General features: G+C 46.1%; 1 protein-coding gene across 4 annotated transcripts; it reads right to left on the reverse strand.

Annotated features, from left to right (window-relative positions):
• Positions 1 to 390: 390 nt before the first annotated feature.
• CBX7 (chromobox 7) lies at positions 391 to 20,557 on the reverse strand. 4 transcript variants are annotated; one of them, XR_010080196.1, is made up of 7 exons: positions 20,299 to 20,557; positions 18,915 to 18,958; positions 14,851 to 14,916; positions 14,260 to 14,326; positions 13,334 to 13,673; positions 10,612 to 11,324; positions 391 to 408 (listed from the first exon to the last, which is right to left on the reverse strand). XR_010080196.1 is itself a non-coding variant. In XM_063395930.1 (6 exons), exons 1-6 carry the CDS (start codon positions 20,365 to 20,367, stop codon positions 11,176 to 11,178), a joined length of 735 nt encoding a protein of 244 aa, XP_063252000.1. In that variant the 5' UTR covers positions 20,368 to 20,557; the 3' UTR covers positions 4,500 to 11,175. The 4 variants fall into 4 exon arrangements, 2 of the variants coding, with proteins under 2 accessions (XP_063252000.1, XP_063252001.1); XR_010080195.1 differs by lacking the exon at positions 391 to 408 and adding an exon at positions 4,500 to 9,722; XM_063395930.1 differs by lacking the exon at positions 391 to 408 and having other exon boundaries at positions 4,500 to 11,324.
• Positions 20,558 to 21,336: the final 779 nt, after the last annotated feature.

The following is a 21,336-nucleotide window of genomic DNA, read 5'->3' on the forward strand; positions in this document are numbered from 1 at the left end:
GGCCGCGCCTCGGGCGGCGCGTGAGGGGTCGGAATCCCCGGGCCCGGGGGCGGCCGCGCAGCAGGGAGAAAAGTGCAGGGAAAGGAAGCGAATGCCACCTGGGCAGATCCCCGGCATGGCGGCGGTATTGCCCCTTCCCGCCCGAACGGGGCCTTTATATTACTTAAAACAATGGCGGCGGCCTCTTCTTCTCCCGCTGTAGATGCACAGTCAACCCCTCTCGACAGCGGGGAAGCAGGCAGCCTTGAAGCACGTACCAGGCAAAAACTAGCAATAAAGGCGCTTAAATATTTTCTTTTTCTGTGTTTTATTCAGTTTAGCTGGGGTGAGTGTGTGCCAGTATAAGGTACAATTTTTGAGCCAATGTAAGGTACTGCGAGGTAAATGGGCCAGTCATGCCACGTAAACCTGTCAGGAAACCAGAAAAATGTTAAGTCACTTAGAGGAATTCCCTGCCCCGACTATTACTGCAAACCTCTAATTAATTTGCAGCATATTTCATACTCCCTTGCAGGTGATAAAAAGACAAAAATCTCAGTCAAAAATCATTCTGTGTGATTCAAAATGGAAGCTCATGACCCTGCAGCTGTTTTTGTGTGGAACACAGGGTCCCCCCTTACCTGGAGGACTTAATCTGGCCCCTTCTGCTTTCTCACCTGGTTTTTGGGTGAAGAGGGTATGCATTTCAGATACCCTCTGGAAAAAGCAGCACCTGTGATGTGGGCTATAGGCAATGGTTGTCCTGCATTTGCTGCTCTTTCTAAACTCACCGTGACCAGGAAAGTACCTGCAGAGCACTGGAATCCTTCTGCTAACTGCTCCTCAGCTAGGCTGGCTGGGGACCCCTCACGGCCCCCGTGGCCCTTGCTAACCCTTTCTCCACTTGCATTCACATTCGCTTCCCACCTCTTGCTCAGGGGTTTTATCTAGAAGGAGGGAATTCTGAGAACGGCTATATTATGGCTATAATATCAGTACTAGCAGGGATGGATTTCCCAAAGTCAAGGCAGGTAGGTAGGACAATGAATGTTTTCCTCACAGCTGTGATTCGTACAAGATGTGTCTGAGTGTTTTGGTTTTTTTCAGCTTAGCAGCTGAAATATTACAGCCAACACAAGCTCTCTGCCCAGTGCTTCTCACTGGCTGTCCCCATTTAAAGAGGGGTTAATGGAAAGGTTGCTAAATGCTGATGGGGACAATCACACAGACCCTGGTCCAGGACATGTGAACAATTCGGAGAAGTTTCTGCGGTCAGGGACTGAACCACAGAGTGCTTCATCACTGATAATTCTGCATTTAGGTCATACCTCTCAATTTGAGAATAGGCTCTAAGAGGCCATTTCTCAGGTGTTTGGCATCACTAGCCAGGCAAGAGCAAAAGCCCAAGACTCTCACCTAAACTGAGTTAAGTCCTTCCGGACTGCTCCTTTTCTCTAGACACCACCTTTTTTTAATCTCAGTTTTTCGTATGCTTGAAAGTGACTTCAAAAGAACAAGTCGATCACACCCATTGCGTTTTGCTTTTCATTTTTTTAACTTTGCACATTAAGTGCTCATCAACACCATCCACGTTTAACTTAGCATTTGTTACTGTTCAGTTTGTTTAAACAACTGCTTTCATATTTGTAACTGAGTGTCAAGAAACTGAACTTTCAACCAGCAACACCATCCACCCTCAAAAGCAGGCGCCCTTAAATCCAAAGGGGGAAAAGTCTTTACATGGCTACACAAACACATGTGCAGCAACCAAGACTGGTGGCCTTGTCCCGAAACAGATCTGTGGATCACGAATAGCACACCCCGCCTCGGGACAGGAGCAAAAAACACCATGATCCATGGACAAGAAGGGGCAGCAGCTTTTTAGAGAGCTCCATGAGCTCTTTGTATTTATTTTCTCCTTCCACCTGTCAGCAGAACCTTCTTTCCAGCCACAGCCACTGCTCAAATCAGTGCAAGCTACCGTTGCACAGGTATGGCCTAACACTTTCATCTAACTTTTTCTCTCACAAAGCAAAATAGTAGCAGAATATCCAGCTGTTCAGGGGATTGTTGGGCATTTCCTTTGTTTCATTCACATTTCTAGTAAAACACTTAAAAAACCCAACCCACCTGGGAGGACAGCCCTCCCTGAATAGCTATTGTTCACTCCAGTCACTGAAATAAAATACTTTTCTTGCAACTCTCTGCCCGCAAAACCGTGGTGCCATAGGATACACTGTATCCCTTTTTACTAGCACCAGGAAGTCAATGCCTTGCAGCAATAAGCTTTGGGAGAGCAACAAAATCTTCCACATCAGAACCCCTGGCCAGCGCTGTACGGACACAGGGACAGCAGCAGGTGCAAGAATATTTTTATGTGTTTTTGAAATGACACTTGATAATGGGAAACTCACCTGCTCAAAGTCAGTAGCTGCCTCCAAAGCTAATTTTTTGTGGACCTGGCAGGAGTAGTTGCACTTATCTCCAGGAGAACACCTCCAAGGGTTCATCAACTGACTCTGCTATTCTTCACTCCAGTGAGCTCACTGTTAGGACCAGCAGATTTTGGAAAGCAGATAGTCAGTCCCTCACCTATACTAGGAACAGCTGCACACAGCGCAGCCCCTCAAGCCAATGCCATATGCGTTTCCAAGCAAATCCTTGGCATTATGGGCATTCAGGTGAACGTGTGCTGGAATTCCCCTGCTGCAACTCAGAAACACACACAAGCAAAGGCAGGTTCCTCGGAATTGACCCTGAGCACCAGGTATGGGCAGCTCAGCACAGCCCAAGCAGTGGTCAGAACAATAAGCCCTACAGCCCACTAAATTTTTTGATGCAGCAGAGAGTGAATGCCCATGAGGTTTGTGCTGTACCTACAGCAGTAGGATGCTGTGATACCCCTGGGGCCTGCCTAGGAGTTCCTAAAGCAGGCCCAGCTGCCCAGACTGCCACTGGCTCAAAAGGATTACACAAGCCCCCCAGATTTCTTGCATTCTTGTTTCAAGTGCTTGTAGTCACTTGGCAAGCAAATTTCCCTGCTTTTCTGCTGTGAAGAGCAGGGAAATTGTATGGCACTGAACAGACAGGAAGTGATTGCCATCACAGGGATCACACAGGCTGCATTGCACTGTATGCCTCTCAGAGAACACTGAACTGCTCAACCCTTGTGGTTCCCCTTTTGCCTAGTGCCCTTGTTCTCAGGCATCCGATGGGGAGAGCTGTGCAAGGCAGGTTGGCTGCACTGCATGGATCAGAGGGGTGGCATACCAACAGATTATTAAAAGAAAGGACTGCCCAGATTAACCTTTAATCCAGACAACACACGCATACAAAAGGACTAGCTGTTTCTAGTACCAGCCAGCCTCTGCAGCATTGGCACAGGTAGGAAGATACAATCTCCAGAGCATGCTTTCCTGTAACTCTGCACTGCAGTTTCTTACAACTTCACCTGACTAGCTAGCTGCTGCCAGAAAGTAAGTGTCTGGCTGGAGTCCTGCTCTGATGCCATCACTCAATTCCAGCTTCCCTGGCTCAAGGCAAGCATGCTGACGGCACTTTGGTAAACACAGGCAAGACCTAACCACGCTGCCTTGAGCCGTGACTGACTCAGGAAACACACCCCATACCCCTCTGCTTTTGCTCCACATGCTTTTGTGATTGACGCCAAATCTGCATTCAGGTGCAGGGCTCACCCCCACACTACATCTACTAGAGGTAACTCAGACAGCCTTATTCTCTTGTCCAGAGAATGTTTACCTCGATAAAACACCTGGCCTCTCCCTCCACAGGGGATGGAGTGGGACACACCTTGAGGTAGCAAGCCAGGCACCCAAGTGGACTAAATGACATTTGGGATTTCCTTCCTGGACTCGGGCTCCTTGACTAAGCCCTGGGGTGAACCAGGGCCAAACTGTACCCGGGAGCAGCTGTGCTCCTGAAGAGGTTCCTAGACACCTTGCTGGCCAAACCATTGGAGGCTTTGGCTTGGAGGAGAGCTGCTGCCCTGTTGGGAATCACTGCAGAGCATGCCTGGCAGCCCAGGGCTCACCTCAGACTTTTTCCATTCCAATGAGATGTAGGATATGGGGCATATCAGCACTCTCCTAGTGCTGGCAGAGCTGTCCTGGCACTGCAGCCTCCTGCAAGGATGTAGAGAACTCCCTAAACCCAGAGCAACACCCACCCTGCCATTGGCATTCTCCTCTTCAAATTATAATCCATCAAAGACCAGGTCACCCCTGGACAGCTCTAACTTACCCAGTGCATTAAAAATTAATAAAAACTTGACCTTCTCCAATCAAAGTAATGAGTAATGTCAGAAACAGCCTTTTGCAGGCTCCATTCTTCATCGATCCTTCTTTACTGATCTTCCTCACGCATGCATGCACATTTTCCATTCTTTTTCCAGCTGCACTGCATGTTTATACACCAATAGATGTGACTGTTGGAAAATAATTCAGCTGTAGAATTGCAGCAAGGGGGGGGGGGGGAAATGACCACACAAACATACCATGAGATAAATGTCAGTTCTCATATTTAATATTTTAATAATTTTGTTTGCAACATTTACCACATAAATCATCTAAATAAATAGATGCTGTACAGTCTCTTATCCATATCAGTACAAAAATAAAACCACACTTTGTGTCAAATTATACTTGAGGCTGCCCTCCCTTTGCTATTACACTCTCCTTTTACAGCACATACTTGCTCAGAAAAGGCATTATACTCTGACTGGTTTGTTTGGAATTGGTTTACTCCCTATTTCCCCCCCTCCCCAAATACATTCAATTAGTCTGTACAAAAGCTAGAATCTCATTCTGTGCAAAAGGAAGCTTTCTGTGTGCAAAGACTCCAACACTCTAGAGTGCTGATGGGAACAACAGCAACAACTGAGGAGACAGGAAAAAAATAACCAGGGACCCACCCTCCCCTCTAACTGACTCCATCGTCCCCCATCTTACCCCTGCAACAGAAAGGGAGCACACCAAATTAGATGAGTTGGTGTGCAAAAGCGTTCTAATGATGTGCATATGCTGAGGGAAAAGTTGGTGCTGAAGACCCAGCAAGAGAACTGGGATGTTGACCCCCACAGTGTAGAGCTGACTAGGTGAGGGAAAAGGGTTCTCTGCCCTTAGTTTGCTCAAAAAGTTCTTGACATATACAGAACAAAAGCTTCATCTAAATTATTTTAGTTCTTTTGTTGGTGTTCTGTTGGAGTTGAAATGAGGAAACAGCCTCTGGAAAAATTCAGCAGCTACTGAAGGCAGCTCCTGATTCACCCTCCCTTCCTCTCCCCACTCCCTGCAGAAGGACAGACATCTCTTTCCTCAATTAAGCTAATAAGGTGCAATTTTTCAGACAGGAAACTCTATAAACATGTCTCTGGAGCTGGAAGAAATGGTTATAGTTCCAGACTAGGACCACTCAAACTGAAACTCAACACCATTTTTCCCTTTCCTTGATCAAAGGAGGTAGGGAGGGAGGAAGCCAACCTGTGCCCCAAAGGCAAGTGAGGCATTTAGCAGGTCTCCTCCCTTAGGGAACCCTCTGCTCCTGGCATGGTGGAGTACACTTTTCCCCATGGGAGGGAGGCAAAGGGCTGGGTGGCAGCTCTGGAAAAATGACGAGGAGCAGCCAGTGGCCTGAAACAGATACATCTTTTGCTTTTCAAATGCCACTTTTAGACAGATGATAAGGAGTACTTAGCACTCCTAGTACTTTGCATTTCCAAAGTGCTTCAAAACATACTTCAGATTTAAAAGCAAAAAAAGAAAAAGCTGCTTAACATTTTGACAGATTTGCAAAAAGCTTCTTTGTGCTGACACTACATTTTCTGATTAAAAACCAACAATAATAATAAAAAAAAGGTTTTCCATCTCCTCCTCCAAAATTCCCCTCCCAGCCAAAACTCTGCTACCCCATAATGAGATAAGGTGTGATGGAGGTTCCGAAAAGTCCTAGGAATTCTACCCCATCCCAACTTTGTAGCAATCCACAGCAGCCCCAAATGCTCCCATGGAACCCTGCACCTCTACCACTCCCAGTTAATTAGGGATCATCTCTCGCCTGCCTGCTCCCTGCACTTTAAGACATTAAGAGAGAAAAAGAAAGAGGTGGAAGAGAAAAGGGGTCATCTCTATACCAAGTGCTAGTTACTCCTTCCAATTGTCCTGGGGCTGTTTTATAAGCCTTCCTATCTTGACCACTTTTGTGCGTGGAATCCAGATGGTTTGACACCCAGAAGATCACACTTTCTCTGTGAGGACAGTAAGTTCAGGCACAGGACATTATGGCCTATTGATCACAAGCTATTATCTCAAAACAACTTTATCATGCCCTTGGGGAAAACCTTGACAATAGGCATAGCAAAAGCAATGTGTTCCAATGTTATCCATTTTTATGTAGAAATTACTCTATGCAAGTTGTCAATGTACACATCTCCACTGCATTCCTAAATGGCAGAAGACTGATACATAAGTGCAGCACTCACCTCTGCAGGGCCATTCAGAACTCCACTCACAAATGCAAGGGACAGGTTTCACAAGTTCTTTCTTTATAACACACATTCTCTCTCAACTGCCAGCTCACCCAAAGCCCCCTCTTCAACCACCTAGTGAGAGCAGCTCTGAGGCAACTCTGTCCCTCTCTTCCCTGACCAGCATTCTTTTCCTATTATTATCCCTGACCTATCATTTTGCCAGAAGGTCCACTGCCCTCTTCTTTCTAGACTGCAGATAGGCCAGGGAGGAACAGAAGATGGGTAGATACCAATTTGGGTTTTTTTAAACGAGGTTTTTGTTTGCCTACTTCTGAAAACAAAAGCTCAAAGCTTGAGAGGAGAGGAAGAGGTGGAAAGGTGGTGGTAGAGTCTGCTTTGCTTAATACATAGATGTGGCTGGCAGCCCCCACTGTCTTCCACACCCTGGCCTCTGTTGTGACTACCACAGAGGGACTCGCCCGAGCTACTCTTGCCTATTTTTTGACCTGTGTCAGGCCTCCCTTCTCTACTTCAGTGAAACCATCAAGCAGCACTAGCTGGCGTACACCATGAAACAGAACTGGGACCAAGGGCCTCCTGTGAGGTGAACAAATAATTTTATACATCAAGTCACAAAACACCAGAAGAACAATTCTGGACAGTCTCACAACACTAATAACAAAAAAGCGCCACTCATTTCTCAATAAGCTTCTCTATGTCTGAGCTCTGACATAAACAAGAGTCATTTCACTAACAAATTTGGGCTTATTTTGGAACTGCTTTGGGGTGTTCTCACAATAATATCCTGGTCTTGCTTGGATAAAAAACAAAAGAGAAAAAAAAAATCACCTTAGTCTGACTTCACAAGCAAAAGGGCCCCCAAGCAAACGTAAGACAATGAGGAACATGCAGGAGGCTACTTAATGCCACTGTTCACATGTTAAAACTTGCTGTTCCAATGCATAATTTGTATAACAGAGCAGTAACATCTAGTGGATTACCATGCAGGAACAGAGGCAGTCTTTTCCATATAGATTTTTTTTTTTTCAACACAGTGTTAACAAAAAAGGCTTTCCAGTCTCATGAAATCCCTCAGGTCTATCACATATACAGTGAGTTTACTGCAAGATTTATAAATTAAACACTTCTGTCCTCCAACATTGCTGGTAAATTTTCACACAGAAATAGTTCTAAGAATGACTATTAGAACTGTTCTGTGAGAAGGTTGTTTCTTGTGTAGTTCAGTCATTTCCACTGGCTGAAGTTTATTTTTCTTGTTTACAGCCATGGAGCCAAACAAGGTATGGGAGAGTTAGCCCATTTCTATTCTCAGCTTGTGCTTCAAATAGAATTATTAAACTCTGTTTCAGCGGGATGCTATTCTGGCTCTTCTAATCAAACGGAATGCTTAACAAAGATCCAAACACAACATCTGATTTTCATGATATGTTAGCACAGGAGGTCCCAATTCAATTGCCATGTTTTGGGTTGAACTGGCAGATAGACAGTATTGGGGAGAAGAGAAAAATCCAGACAATTTGTCTTTTCATCACTAGTAAAATCCTCTCTACACCTGCAGAGGTGGAATAAAGCTAATTTTAAAGTCCCTGAAGACCAGCTCTTCCAAGGAAGTTTACAGTGATATGTCAGCAGACAATGTGGAAGAGGGCCACATTTTAAAAAGAGCAGGAGAAAAATCTTCTCAAAAAATTCTTTGAGATATACAAGAATTCATGAATGTCAAAAAAAGACCACGACAACAAAGTAACTGCTTAGTTTCCTACCACAAACTCCTCTTCACACCTTCCCCTCCAAACCCACGCATATGCAGTTTGTTGTGTCTTAACCCCATTATGAGTAGCTCCTCATTGACACAAAGTAGCATGGTAGCCAGGTACTTTGTTCCACACTTCGTGTAGCAAGATGATTAGTCACCAGTCAACACTAGATAGCCTGATCCAAAAGAATTATTAAGATATGAAGCTGTGGGTGGATCCTCTTTGAAAGATCACCACAGGTCTTTGAAAACTCTACTGCAAGAGAAAGAAAATATGTTTAAAGAAAAATGCCAAAATAAAGTGTTGAGAAGTGTCAGCTGGAGAGTGGAGAGAAAAGCAGAGGATGGAAAATTAGTTTATTAGGACAAGCTCTTTCCTGCTGCAGAATTGATATTGCTTCCAATGTCAGCCAAAGCCAGGAACTTAGTAAATAGGAAGCTTTTTTTGGTGTATTTGTACACTGAGATGAAGACATGACAAAGGCAGCAGTTGCTGCATTAGAATAAATAAACCAAATCCTAGAAAGGCCATGAAGATTTAGCAGGATGAGCTGCAGTTCAAGACTTCTTTTAAAATAAGCTAAAACGCTATGCTTCTGCAACTATCACTACCTGACCTGCTCCAACCCACAAGAGTGGACTGGACCATGTGGTGTGTCCACTGGTCACAACAGAAGAGAGATGCAGGTATTTAGCATATTTGGCAGGTGTCAGGAAGAGGCGGTGTGTGGGTGATAGTAACAACATTGTCTGACCCCACATCCTGCAAAAAAGGGTGCAACTCCAGACACAGAAGCCTCGCTCTGGACACCCACGTTCAACAAACATCCTGTGCCTGGATGCTTACCTCATCAGTTTGCCCTTGCTAGCTATTGCAAGCTTCTTTCCCACTCACTCTTCCTCCCACCACATAATTCTGCCCCAGCTTCCACTTCTCACTCTCTCAGATTTCTCCGTAATAAAACTCCCATCTTACTTCTTTGAGAGACAAAAGGTCAGTCCAGAAATTCAAGATCTTCCCAGTGATTCTGAAACTGCTCTGATAGCATGAAAGACAGACCTGCTCCAACAGCACTGAGATGGAAGGGGAAATTCTAAATCTACACTGAGCTGGCATATCCTAAATGAGGCAAAAACTGCTTCTAGTAAAAACTCACAGTGGCAGTTTAAGCACTTTGTAATAAGTAGATGTTTGGAGGAGCAGAAACCCTAGAGCTCCTGAATTCTGCAGGCCAGGAGCCAAGCCCCTCAAACAAACATACTGAGGATTTCCACAGGTGTCTTTATCTCAGAGCTAAGAAGGCTTGTATTTTCATTTTGAATAAATACAGCAGATAAGAGATGCTTCAGGTGGGGTAGGGTAAGGAAACATAGTGTTTGAGGACAGTAATCGTGACAGTAGCCAATGTTACCCTGCAGCACTCTGTCCCGCAGTTCCTACTTCAGACTTCCTTACTTTTCTTGCTTTCCATTGGAAAAGGTCTATATTTAAAAAATTAAGTTATTTAAATAAAATTTGCTTTTAAAAATGGAAGAGAACATGCATGTGCAAGAACAGATGCTATGCTAAATTACCAACTCAAAATACAGCAATTCTTCAAAAACCTCAAAGTGTCATAGGCAGTTCAGCACAAGGCATTTTGAAGTGCAAGATCAGGCAGGTCTATTGAAATGCAGACCACTTTCCTTGGCAAAGATTTTTAAGTCTTCCAAGGGGAAGTTCCTATCAGTAAAGTAGTACAGGATCATAGATACTGTGATGATCCTGGAGTCATGGAAGTATATCACTCAGGCAGAGCAATCCAAGAATTCTTATTGCTAAGAATTAGGAAGTTTTTTCCCTCCTCAAATCTAATACATGCCTTCCCCACATGTTGTTTAATTTGAATCTCTCTATGGGATCCAAGAACAGAATTTGCTGCTAATCAAGGTCTATTTCTAGCTCAGTTCTGTCCGATTCCAATGTCCTGGGCCTGTGCCAGCATCTTGGCTATCTCTGCAGTGGTAGGCAATGCTTCAGTTGTCCTATTAGTCCCTCCTCCCAGGGGAGAGGAGTCAGTTTTCAACCAACTTATTACTACTGATTCAGGGCAGGATTTGTTATTAATATTGAATTTGGCAAAGGGTAAGAAGACCCCACTTTCCATAATGCATTCCTCATGCAGCAAAACCAAGTCTGGAAATCCTGTTTAACAGATACAGAATGGTATGTCACAACTATGCTGGCTTTCTGAGCTTTTAACGAGGGCAAATTGAATTTATGTTGCCAGTTTGGATTTCAGAGATGCATTTCAGTCTTTCCGTATGATCAACAATCAAAGGGAGAAAGCTCTGCTGTCTATACGGACCCGTGCTGCAAAGACTGACTTACCACAGACAGGCAAATATGCTTCTGAAGTCCTGATAGCAGGCCACAGGGAAAACAGCACTGGAGAGAAAGTCTTAACAGGCTGGAGTTATCTACACAGGTAGGATCCATCGCCTCTCACTGCTGCAGGAAGAGAGGGAGGAGGAAGGTGGGAAGAGCAATGTACAAAGATGTATCTTTATCCAAGGGATATCAATTGCAGAACAAGGCGGCAGGCTAGAGATCCAGCTCTCTTTCCACCTCCACATGCCCTCTCCCACAAATGCAGCTGCTGCCACTTAACAGGATAAAAGGCAAATTGTTCAGCTTGCTGCTCCCACATCAAGGAGGGGAATCTTTGCCAGGGAAAGGGCTGTCAGTTTTTCAGCTGGACAAAGCAATGACAAACACACACCCCCTACACTGTCTTTTTTTGCGTATCTGAAAGGGGAAAATGGAGGGGAAAAAAAGGTCTCTGTAAACATTTTAAGAGGAGACATTTTGGATTTTTTTTTTCTCTTAAGGGATAATGTAACTCTTCCCTAGCCCCACTCTAAAAGCAATATTTTTGGGGAGCACTGCTGAGATTCAGAACTGTGCACTCCGGTCTCGAAAGAAGCCCTCAGCCACTTGTGCTTCTCTGAAAGTGACAGTAATGGAATTTGCTGTGATGTCTGTCACTGTCACTTCGCTGGAGGGCACAGTGGGGATCCAAGGGAGACTGGCATCCACATCTGCTGCAGAAAGAAAGACACATAAGGGCATGTTAGTGAAACAGAGAAGGTGAGGAAGAAGAAAGGAGGAAGCGGAGAGGGAAAGGAAGGATGGAAAAAAGGTCTCCTTTCTGACAAACTGTAGGTGAAATCAGCCTGTACTGAATCTGCATGTACAGAGCAAGAAAGAACAAGTGCAAGCCCTACCCTCAGAGGCTAAGGGAAAATGGAGGAAAAGGTATCCAGATACACAGTGGTATCAGAGCAGCCTACATAGAGGTCAAAAAACCCTGTAAAACCACTGAGTTCATCTAACCATCCACAATTCCCCCATACCCCTCATCCCATCTCAGCCCCTAATTTGGTTTTGTGTCAGCAAAGCACATTCACCCTGGTTTGTGCTCACCGTCTTCTAAATGCCCTACCCTGCTGAAAAGGCAAATATTAAAATCTCTTGCACACACTCTTCAGATACTCCTAGGGGAGTCAAAGGGAGCCAAAACTGAGGGTCTGCTTTGTACTGCAACTGCAATGCAGCCTGGATGTGATGCTCTCAAAAATCCCTCAGTAGTGCTCCATGGAGAAATTGCTCTTCCTTCCTCATATGCCTCCTTTGCTCCCAGATAGCTCCATACAAGAAACACAAGCAATCCTGCACTTTCTCACTGTAAGAATAATATCAGCCCCTCTGCTACCCAAAGGTTCACTTCCCTGCAGCCCCCAGAGACTGCCATGTAAAGAGAGAGAAAGGAAAATACACCCTCTCCTTGTCACTCTAACTGTCCACTATATACCTTGTTGTCCTAACCTAGGCAAAGAATGAGATCCCCTTAAGAGTGTATTTCCTGGCTTCTGTCTCAAACATCTGGGGTGTCTACTTTCCCCCCAGAAAGAGTCCAACTCCTCCTAACAGTAACTGGGATTCCACACAGGCCACATGTCAAGGGGAGAACAAAAACAGTTTTACAATTCTGTAGTGCCACTCTCTCTTCTTATCCCCAAGTGCTTTAGTGCCACACACTTCTGGGGAGAACAGCCCCACACATTTCCTCACTGCTAGGATGTAATATTGGGTTCCTCTGTGCTACTCCCATTGCTGCCTCCCTGGATTCTGAGCACCATTCCAGTCTTTCTCAGAAAGGAGGGAATAGCACTGATTCTCAGAACACAGCCCTGTCCCTAATATCCTGCCTAATCCAGCCCGGCTAACAGATACTCGCAGCAAGGAGTAGCTACTACAAGCAGCACAAGCCCCAGTTTTCCACTCCTCAGGAAAGCTACGCCTTCAGAAGCTCTAATAATGCAGGGATAGAGTTTCCCTGGTAACTGAGAGCAACACACACATCCCACAGCCCTCCTGCACAAGATGCTGGTATCCTTCCCCAAAATGCCAAATGTGCTTGGACATCTCCCATGCCTAAACTCCTGCTGCCTACTCAGTGGGATCAGGCAGGAATTACCATCCTCACTTCATCTCTCTCTCCCCTTCTTGCATAGCTCTACAGCAAGAGGCTTTAGAGGGGTGTGGAGAGGAAAGGGAAGGAGGTGGCAGGGAGTATATTGTGAGTTCCTAGGAGCATTTCTGCATGCTTCTTAAAGCAGTATTTACAAGAGAATGCCACTGTCCAAGCTTGTCCACTGCCAGCCAAACTCCTTCGAACCAAGCAGCAGGATGAGCACATGTAGACAATGTGGACAGAGGCAGAGTTCCTCTGCCACACTTGTGTGTCACCTCTGCTGGGAGGAAATTTTAAGAGGGGAAAAACTTGCAGTATCTTCTGCATGTTTTCTAACATTGGGAGGGGCACCACGGATGTAAGACTACATAGAGCCAACAGGACCAAAAAAAACAATTAATCTGTGCTCTTAAAACAAGAAAGAAACCAGCAAACAAGAAGGACATAATATGGGCCAGCAAGGGCTGCTCTGAAGACCTGACCTAAACTACAATCGCAGGAGGATGTAGCCAAGGTGAATGATGCAGAACATCCTTCACATGTCCCAGAACTTCACCAAAGGGTGACTGGCCTCACCTTCTTTGCTAGTGTGCTGCATGGCCTCCCAATCCTCAGGGCTCTGCCGCGCCTCTAGGCCCACCGCATCACTCAGGAAGAACTCATGCCTGCAGTTTCGGTTCTCCAGACTTGCCATGCGTGGGAACTTCTTCCTTGACAGTCGTAGGTACTTCTGGTTTTTGCGTTGCTTCCGGAGAGAGAACGGCAGGACTGCACCCCCAGTCTTCTCAGGGAACTCTGCCTGCCCTGTCTTGGCCCCTGGCAGGCTACTGTCTCCTCCTCCAAACCTCCGTGCAAGAGAGAAGCAGAGCTTCTCCTTTCCCTTGTGAGCACTCCTCAAGTCCATGCCATACAGCCGCTGCCAAGACACCAATGCAGCAAGGATCAGAGCAGACATCTGATCATGCAGTGAGGGCTCCCCACTGGGAATCAGGAAAATATTATTTTTTCGTTCTTTGAACATCTAGATGGGCTAGGATAAGGTGTGCTGCTTCAACAGCATTGTTTCTCTCCCTTCCTCAACTGCCTTCTTCCTAATATCTGCTTCCTAGGATTGGCTGCTTTCCTTGGCAATGGTAAAAGCATGCTGAAACTCCACTTCTACTATGGGCTACCTTTGACTTGATGGAAAGTCCAAGCTCAACATGAAACAAGAACACACAAACCAGGTAACCTGCAACTACCCAAGCCCATACTTTATAAAATCCTAGTTCAGAGAGAAAGAGCTGTTTTATTTTGTTTTGCTTTTAAAAAGACAAATTGGGTAGCTCTTCAGCTAACAGGTTAAAACTATCTGCCTACACACTGATTTCATGTTATTGTGTTAACTTGTTACCTCCAATTTTGTCCATGCAACAGCAAACAGACAGTTTCCACCTCACTGAGAGCAGGAGAGCAGCACAGCAGCTAAGGAGTTAGAAATACACAGAAGAGCAAGAAGCTACCTGCAATAGGAGGCGCTTTGGTTTGGGGCCTCTTTTCCTGTACCCTGATGCACGGTCTCTCTCTTCCCTGTGAAAGAGGAATACAAATCAAACTGAGAACTAAATACCACAGCCTAAAACCTAGTTGGGACTTCAACCTTTTGTAGCATATCTCCCTCCACTTTCTTCAATAAAATCCAATAGTGACCAGTGTGAGCTTCAAAAACATCCCAGAAGTGTTTCCTGTAGGAGTGAAAACCTTGCAATAGAGGAATTTCTCTGACACAGATAATCAAGGATGGGTTAGAGAAACTTCCCACTTCACATCACTCCAGTCCAGCTCTGGACCTGATAAAAACCTGAATCAGATTGTTCTCTGGCTCAGTGCTTCCTGTTCTTGGCCTCATTTCCTAAACAGTGCAAATCAAAGCTGCTTTAGCCCTGTCTTCTCCATCTCAATCAATACCAGGATATAAAAATCAAGCAGGATGCATTGCTATACATCTCATCTTTGACTGAAGTAGAGACAACAGGGGCACTGTATGCATATAATGAAATAAAGACACTATTTCTTTCCCTGTGTCCAGGGAGAGAAAGAACATGCGTCCTTACTTTTCTTCATAAGCCACTACCAGGCGAGGGTCCAAGATATGATCCTCTGGCTCCCATGTGCTGTATCTGAAGAAAAACATACGGAATAAAAAGTAAACAATATTTTAATGAAACATTCTCTCTGCAGGCCTGCAAACAGTGTGCTGTGGCCCCAGATATCGTCTTCACAAGGGTCGTTGGGGCCTGCCACAACATAGTGAGAGCTCTGAGGAATCCCAGCCATTCCCTCCCCAGCTTCCCACAGACACCACTTCCCCTTCACAAAACAGGTAGGGTTTTTTTGTATGAAAACAGGGAAGACTTTCCTCCTCGGGGCCCCCTCCATTCTGTGTACAAAGCCTGTGCAGACACTCACAAACCATTTTTAAGTCTATGCCTGAACAGGTCTGATCCGCAGCACTCCCTCAAATCCCACAAACCCCATGGAACAATGAGGCATGGTCTGACACATCTTTCTGAAAAATAGGTCTCTCTTAATTTAAAATGCTTGAAGAGTAAGTACACTTTCTCACCTGCATTATTAATTACTTCTAATCACTGAAGCTGAAAGGATTCATTTAAGAGTTTAATTTTTTCCACTGATGCCGGTCAATCAAATATGTTGGGAGCTGAGCCCTGGGGCAACCTGATGGCCACTTGCCAATGCGTCCTCCTCCTGCTCGGCTCCCCCTACAGGTTGTTCCTATTGAGCAGAGCTCATCGATACAAAGCACCCCAACTGCACTACGGGCAGAGCCACCAACAGTGCTCCGAACAGGCTTCATGCTCCCAAAGGAGCCTAGGAACAGCGTCAGTCATTGCCCCAGCACCCTACTCGACAGCCAGACAGCTGCGACAGGAATCGGATGCACAGGAAAGGACTGAACCCACCTAGCAGGCAACTTCAAAACTGGTTTCTAAAGAGCACAGATGCACTTTCGAGGAGAAGCAGCCAAAACGCTCCCACTGTGGAAGCTGAAAGAATCACAAAGTGGTCCTTGGGGCATGTTTACTTCTTAGGGGTCACACTTGCCCAGAAAAGGTGGGTCTTGAATCTCTACCGTACAAACTCAAAGGCAAGAAAGCAAATCTGAATCATCCTCAAATGCCTCAGAACACCTAATTTTCCTGAAATGTGAGATCCAGACCTGGAGGCAGAGCTCCTTTCCAGATCCTGGGGAAGAGGACCAGAGATGAGTCACATGTAGGTGCATAAGGGTGCATTTGTATCAGTGCCTTTAAACATTTAAACAAGAAAGCATTTTAGAATGTTTACATTTCTGGAGGAAGCACAGACAGCATGTGAGAACACAGGATACACAGGTTATACAGGGGAGGTGGTTTGGGAAAGCTTTTCCCTTTTATCTCTCCATTAGAGAGAAGAAACATACTGTAACACAGGAACACTGCTGGAGGATAGGTCTAGAAATGAAAATTCAATTCTTTTACAAAAGGGAGAAACAAAAATATGACATTTAGATATCCCAAGGTGCACTGTACATCAGACAGTTAATAACAGACATGAATTCATAACCAGCTGATCCCTCCCTCTCTCTCTCTCTCTCCTTTGCTCATGCCTCCTGCAGCAACCTGACTGTGAGCTGTCAAAGCCAAGATATTTTTTGAAAAGAGGAAGATTTCCTCCCAGCTGCAGGGATTCTGGCACTCATCCTACAAATTTAAGAAAAATAACACCACAAGGGGGAAAAAAGTCATTGGATTGCTTTTCATAGGCAGAAGAAAAGGGATTTGCTTAAAAAAAACCCCACCCTGGTGGATGTTGCCTCCTTCTCTGCAGCTCAGATTCTGGCTTCACTGCAGTGGCAAAACACTGCATATTAAAAAAAAGGATGGTTGAGTTTGTCATGCGCACGCGCACACAGAGCTTTATATATGGGTACACACAGCCTAGGCTGCAGCAAACTGCAAAGAGCAGGCCCTTTGGAAAACACAGATCATATGATCTTCCTTCCCCCTCCTTCTACTCCTCCTCTTCCCCCTCCTTTTAACTCCACCACAAGTTGTAAACAAGCTTGTAGCTAGAATCAGATTGTCAGTCCTCCATTCCCTGACTCCAGCAATGCAATCTGAGGTGTAGGGCAAGAATAAGATTTTTTTTAATACGAAGAGGAGGGGAAAACAGTGAAATATGAATTGCATGTGAAAGCAGTAAACTACTGACCTATCCTTATTCCCTTCCATGATACTTCCAACGGGAATGATGGGATAATAGGTACAGAGATTACAAAGAGCAATGCAACAAGGTTGATAATTAAGGAAGGGAATGATGTGGGATAAGGAAACAGACACAAAGATACAAACAGCCTGTGGTGCTGCATGCTGTCACGGGTATATGTATGTTTAGAAACAAAGAACAGAGACTGCTAGTGTGATGAAAGTGACTCCAATGCTCTGAGCATCTCGAATTTAAGTAATTCAAACCACTGAAGCAACAGTTAAAGTGGAGGCAGGCAAGAGGAAGGAAAAAAAAAATCAACAGTCTTTAGATTTGGTGTTTGGCAGAAGAGGGAAGATGCTTGGACATGCCATACATCAAAATAAGAGAACCCTGACATCACCTAGCACCCAGGGGAATTGTGCTTTAAATTCTCCAAAGTGTTTCTGTCTCCCACAGTGTTCCAAGACACAGGACAAGAAAAGGCAGCAGTTAAGAATAATGCCTGCTCTGTCCAAGAAACATTACGCCATGCCTCAGCCCACCTTCTTGGCAAGGGACTTTACAAGAGAAGGACTTCAATGTGTTTGTTGAAAGGAGAATGGGATAAACTAAGTATTCTGGCCAAGAGGGGATGAGGTCCCGCAGGCTCCAAATACATTTCCCACCCTCTATCAGTGATGAAGTAAGACTTGGCTATTTGAGGCTAAAGCAGTCCAAGAGGTGACCCACGCTACATGGCAGCTGGTGCTCAGCAAGTGCACAAGGTTACACTCCGACAGCAGAACACTCAAGAATAAAGTCACCCTCTCCCACCACCACCAGAGAGGAGAAGCTGCTTATCTTCACACATGGCCTATAATCATAAGGACAAGCCACAACAGTTAGGCACCCAAGAACACATTTCATCTTCTTAGACACCAGGTACAGCCTGACAGAACCATCCTGGCAGGCCCCACTGTGCAGCTGCTAGGACGAAGCTATAACAAGCGGCTCCCTTTGATTAGCAACACACAGAGCAACCGCGTGTGTAACACTGCTGTACCCACGCACATTGTGTATGTACACACACAGACACAAACAGAAAAGCAAAGACAGGGCCCCATATGGGTTAGCCAGGAGGCTGTTCTACTAGACTGCTAGCTGACATAGTAATATTCTCCAGTTACCTAATCCTTTTAATCTCAAAGCATTTCACAGACTGCCTAAGCACAGAAAAATTGCTCTTCTTCAGAAGCACCTGCATTTTAATTAGAAAAGTGTCTGTAAATAGTGCACAGCAATGGCACAAAAACCCCAAACTTTTCTTCATTTTTGTAATGGAGCAACCAAAGCAAAAGCAGAAAGGGCACTCAAAATAACAGGAGGTTTCAGACAAGGAAATGAAGGCATGGCGGTAATTTTCAAGGGACAAAGATCACTTGCATTTGGCTACAATTAATAAATCTGAAACACTGCCTCTTTCCATTGGTGAATTGCAGAGGGGAAGCAGTAGGAGAGGAAGACAAGACCATCAACATGTTTTCTATTTTAAAAGACTGCAGACAGCTCTAAACATAAAGTAGGGTTCTCTTGGTGCTGACTCAGAAAAGCAGGAACCATTCCAAGTTCAGAAGAATCTGGATTCTTTGTTGAACTCATAAGGAATTTAAAAACATTTGTATCTAGAAAGCATCTCAATGAAATATTTCAGTGGTGGCAAAACCCAGTCAGAATAGACTGGCACACAGTTTGTATTCCTTAGCTGCCAATTGAAAAACAGATTTGGGGTTGGTTTGCGGCTCTTTGGTTTTGTTTATTGTTGTTGAAATGAGAGACAAGCCATTGCCCATTATGAATGAAATGCTCAATTGCAGAGCAAGCTATTACAGAATATTAAAGAAAAAACTGACAAGTAAACACAACTTACTTTGGGGGCCATCCTTTCCACTTCACCAGGTATTCTACTTTACCCTGAGGGTGGAAAAAGGCAGAAGAAAACAGGTGAACTATGGAAGCAAATATGGGCTACAGTAAAAGATGCAACCAATCAACAGATTGAACTCTGCAACCAAAAAGCTTGTTTCCTGTCACTTTATGTTCAAAACATAGCCACGTCCCCATTCAACTATACCTTTTTCTCCAAAAATTTGGCACACAGGGGTGTTTAAGCATGCTTGTACTACCATTAGCTTGGAGCATAGCTTTGCAGAAGGCTTGCAGGCAGAACACTAAAAGCCAATCAGAGAACAAGACTGAACCATTCACACATTCACAGGCAAACCTACAAGTCAGCACACATAAATGTAGGAAGGAGATGTATGTCAGGAGCAAATGTCAGATGATTTTTTTTTTTTAATCAGAGAGAAGAAACACAGTATATCAGAACCTATGAAGCATCTCTGGTATGTTTTTTTCCATTTGCTACACACTCTACTCAGACATTATTCCATCCATCACAAGCGCTCATCCTTTCGACCCAAGCAATCAGCAGCTCACAGCTGAAGTTCTGAGCTATCCTTTTCTTTTTACTCTAAGTACAAGATTAAAAAAAAAAAAAAAAAAAAAAAAAAAAAAAAAAAAAAAAAAAAAAAAAAGTGTAGTAATTGGAAACTGCATTCAAGGGCTCCACAAGCAACGTGAACGTGAATAACTATCAAAATATTTAATGTTATATTGAGGAACTTGTTAAGCACCTCCCAAAGCATGGCAAAGGCCTTTGTGCATGCAGGACGATCACTCTCCAAGAGTGCTGCAGCCACAGACACCTTTCCAGGAGAGAAGAGCAAGGAAAACACTCGGGTGCTTGAGGCAGAGAACCGGTTTCATTCTCCTCTTGGGGAGCTCATCAGTTTTCCAAAGTTGGAAAATACTGCCCTATAAGGAACTTTCCACCGGAGGATCTCTACACATTGCATGCTTACAGGTTAATCCTTGCAACACTGCGGGGACGGAAGCGCTTCCACGGCTGGGGAAACTGAGTCACGGGAGCTTTCCCAAACCCTCTCCGGTTTGAGCTCTCCCATTTGGTGTCGGCAGCACTCATCCTGCAGACAGGCTGAACCCCTGCAGCAACAGCCTGCCATCCGCCCCGCACCTCCTCATGGGCAACACGTGTGTCCCCTGCGCGCCAGCCTCGGGCAGGTGCCGGTGCCCCGCCGCGGCCGTGAGGGGACGGGGACCGCGGGACAACGACGGGGACCGGGCGGCCGCGCGCGCGCCCACCACGCCTCCCCTCTCCCGGTCCGCGGCGGGAGCGGCCGGGGGTGTCCCCGTGCGCTTCCCCCGCCCCGCTCCGTTCCGCCGCTGCCCACCTTCCGCACGCGCTTCTTGCGGATGCTCTCCACGGCGAACACCTGCTCGCCGATGGCCGACAGCTCCATGCGGCGGGCAGGCGGGCGGGCAGGTGGGCGAGCGGGCCGGCAGCGGGCCGAGGCTCTGCCGGTGGCGGCCGTTCCCCGCCGCTCCCCCTCACACGCCCCCTCGCGCGTGGCCGCGCCCCCGCCGCCGCTTTAGAACCTGCGCAACGTTTTCCCCGGCGCGCGCGCGAGGGGGCGGGAGCGGGGGGTGAGGGGAGAGCGAAGGAGGCGGGAGCGAGGCGCCTCAGGCGGTTCCCGCCCCGGCTGCACTGCCTCACTCCCGCCTCCCGCCGGCGGTAGCACGGTGAGGGAGCGCTGCCGGCCGCAGTCGAGCCGGGGCATTTACGGGCGTTTTCCACAGGAACAAAGCCCCCGGCGGCCGCGTGCCGGCGGCGGCGGATGGATAAGCGGCGAGCGGCAGAGCGTGGAGGCGGGAGCAGCGCTGCCGCAGGAATCCGGCGTGGCTCCTCTGCCCGGGCAGCCGCTGCGGGTGCCTCAGCGTCAGGCCCACCTTTACGGGGAAGGAAACATGCGAGATTCGTCAATGCTCGCGGCATGTGGGGCAGGGGAGAGAAGAAAGAAAGAAAGGAAGGAAGGAAGAAAGAAAGGAAGAAAGAAAGAAATTGTAAAAACAGGAGAAAAGAGAGAAAAAGGGATCACCAGTCCTGGTTCTAGTGTCAATCCAGCTGATGGGATGTCAGTCCTGTTTTAGCATTGATCCAGTTGATAATCCTTGATTTCAGTGTTGATCCAGCTACATCCATCTGGCCGATGAGATATCCAGGGTCCTGGGGGTACCTCTGTGCCTCTACCAGTACAAAGAGGCTCAGTGGACGTAGCACACGTGTAGCTAGCAGTCACTGTGGAACAAACAGGACCTCAGCCCACCTCTTCAAGGTGACTAAGGCTTTCTTTGGTGAGACATGAGAAAACAGGGTCATCATGAGCAGGCATTCAGGTATCCAGGCTCCCTTGCACACCAGTCTGCAGAAA

This window comes from Prinia subflava, chromosome 4, assembly GCF_021018805.1.
Source record: "Prinia subflava isolate CZ2003 ecotype Zambia chromosome 4, Cam_Psub_1.2, whole genome shotgun sequence".
Classification (NCBI taxonomy): Eukaryota; Metazoa; Chordata; class Aves; order Passeriformes; family Cisticolidae; genus Prinia; species Prinia subflava.

Coding starts and splice junctions, on each gene's coding strand:
- CBX7 (XM_063395930.1), bottom strand. CDS start 20,367: ATGGAGCTGTCGGCCATCGGCGAGCAGGTGTTCGCCGTGGAGAGCATC. Junction 18,959..20,298: donor GCAAGAAGCGCGTGCGGAAG/GTGGGCAGCGGC, acceptor TTCCACCCTCAG/GGTAAAGTAGAATACCTGGT. Junction 14,327..14,850: donor GTAGTGGCTTATGAAGAAAA/GTAAGGACGCAT, acceptor CCTCTTTCACAG/GGAAGAGAGAGACCGTGCAT.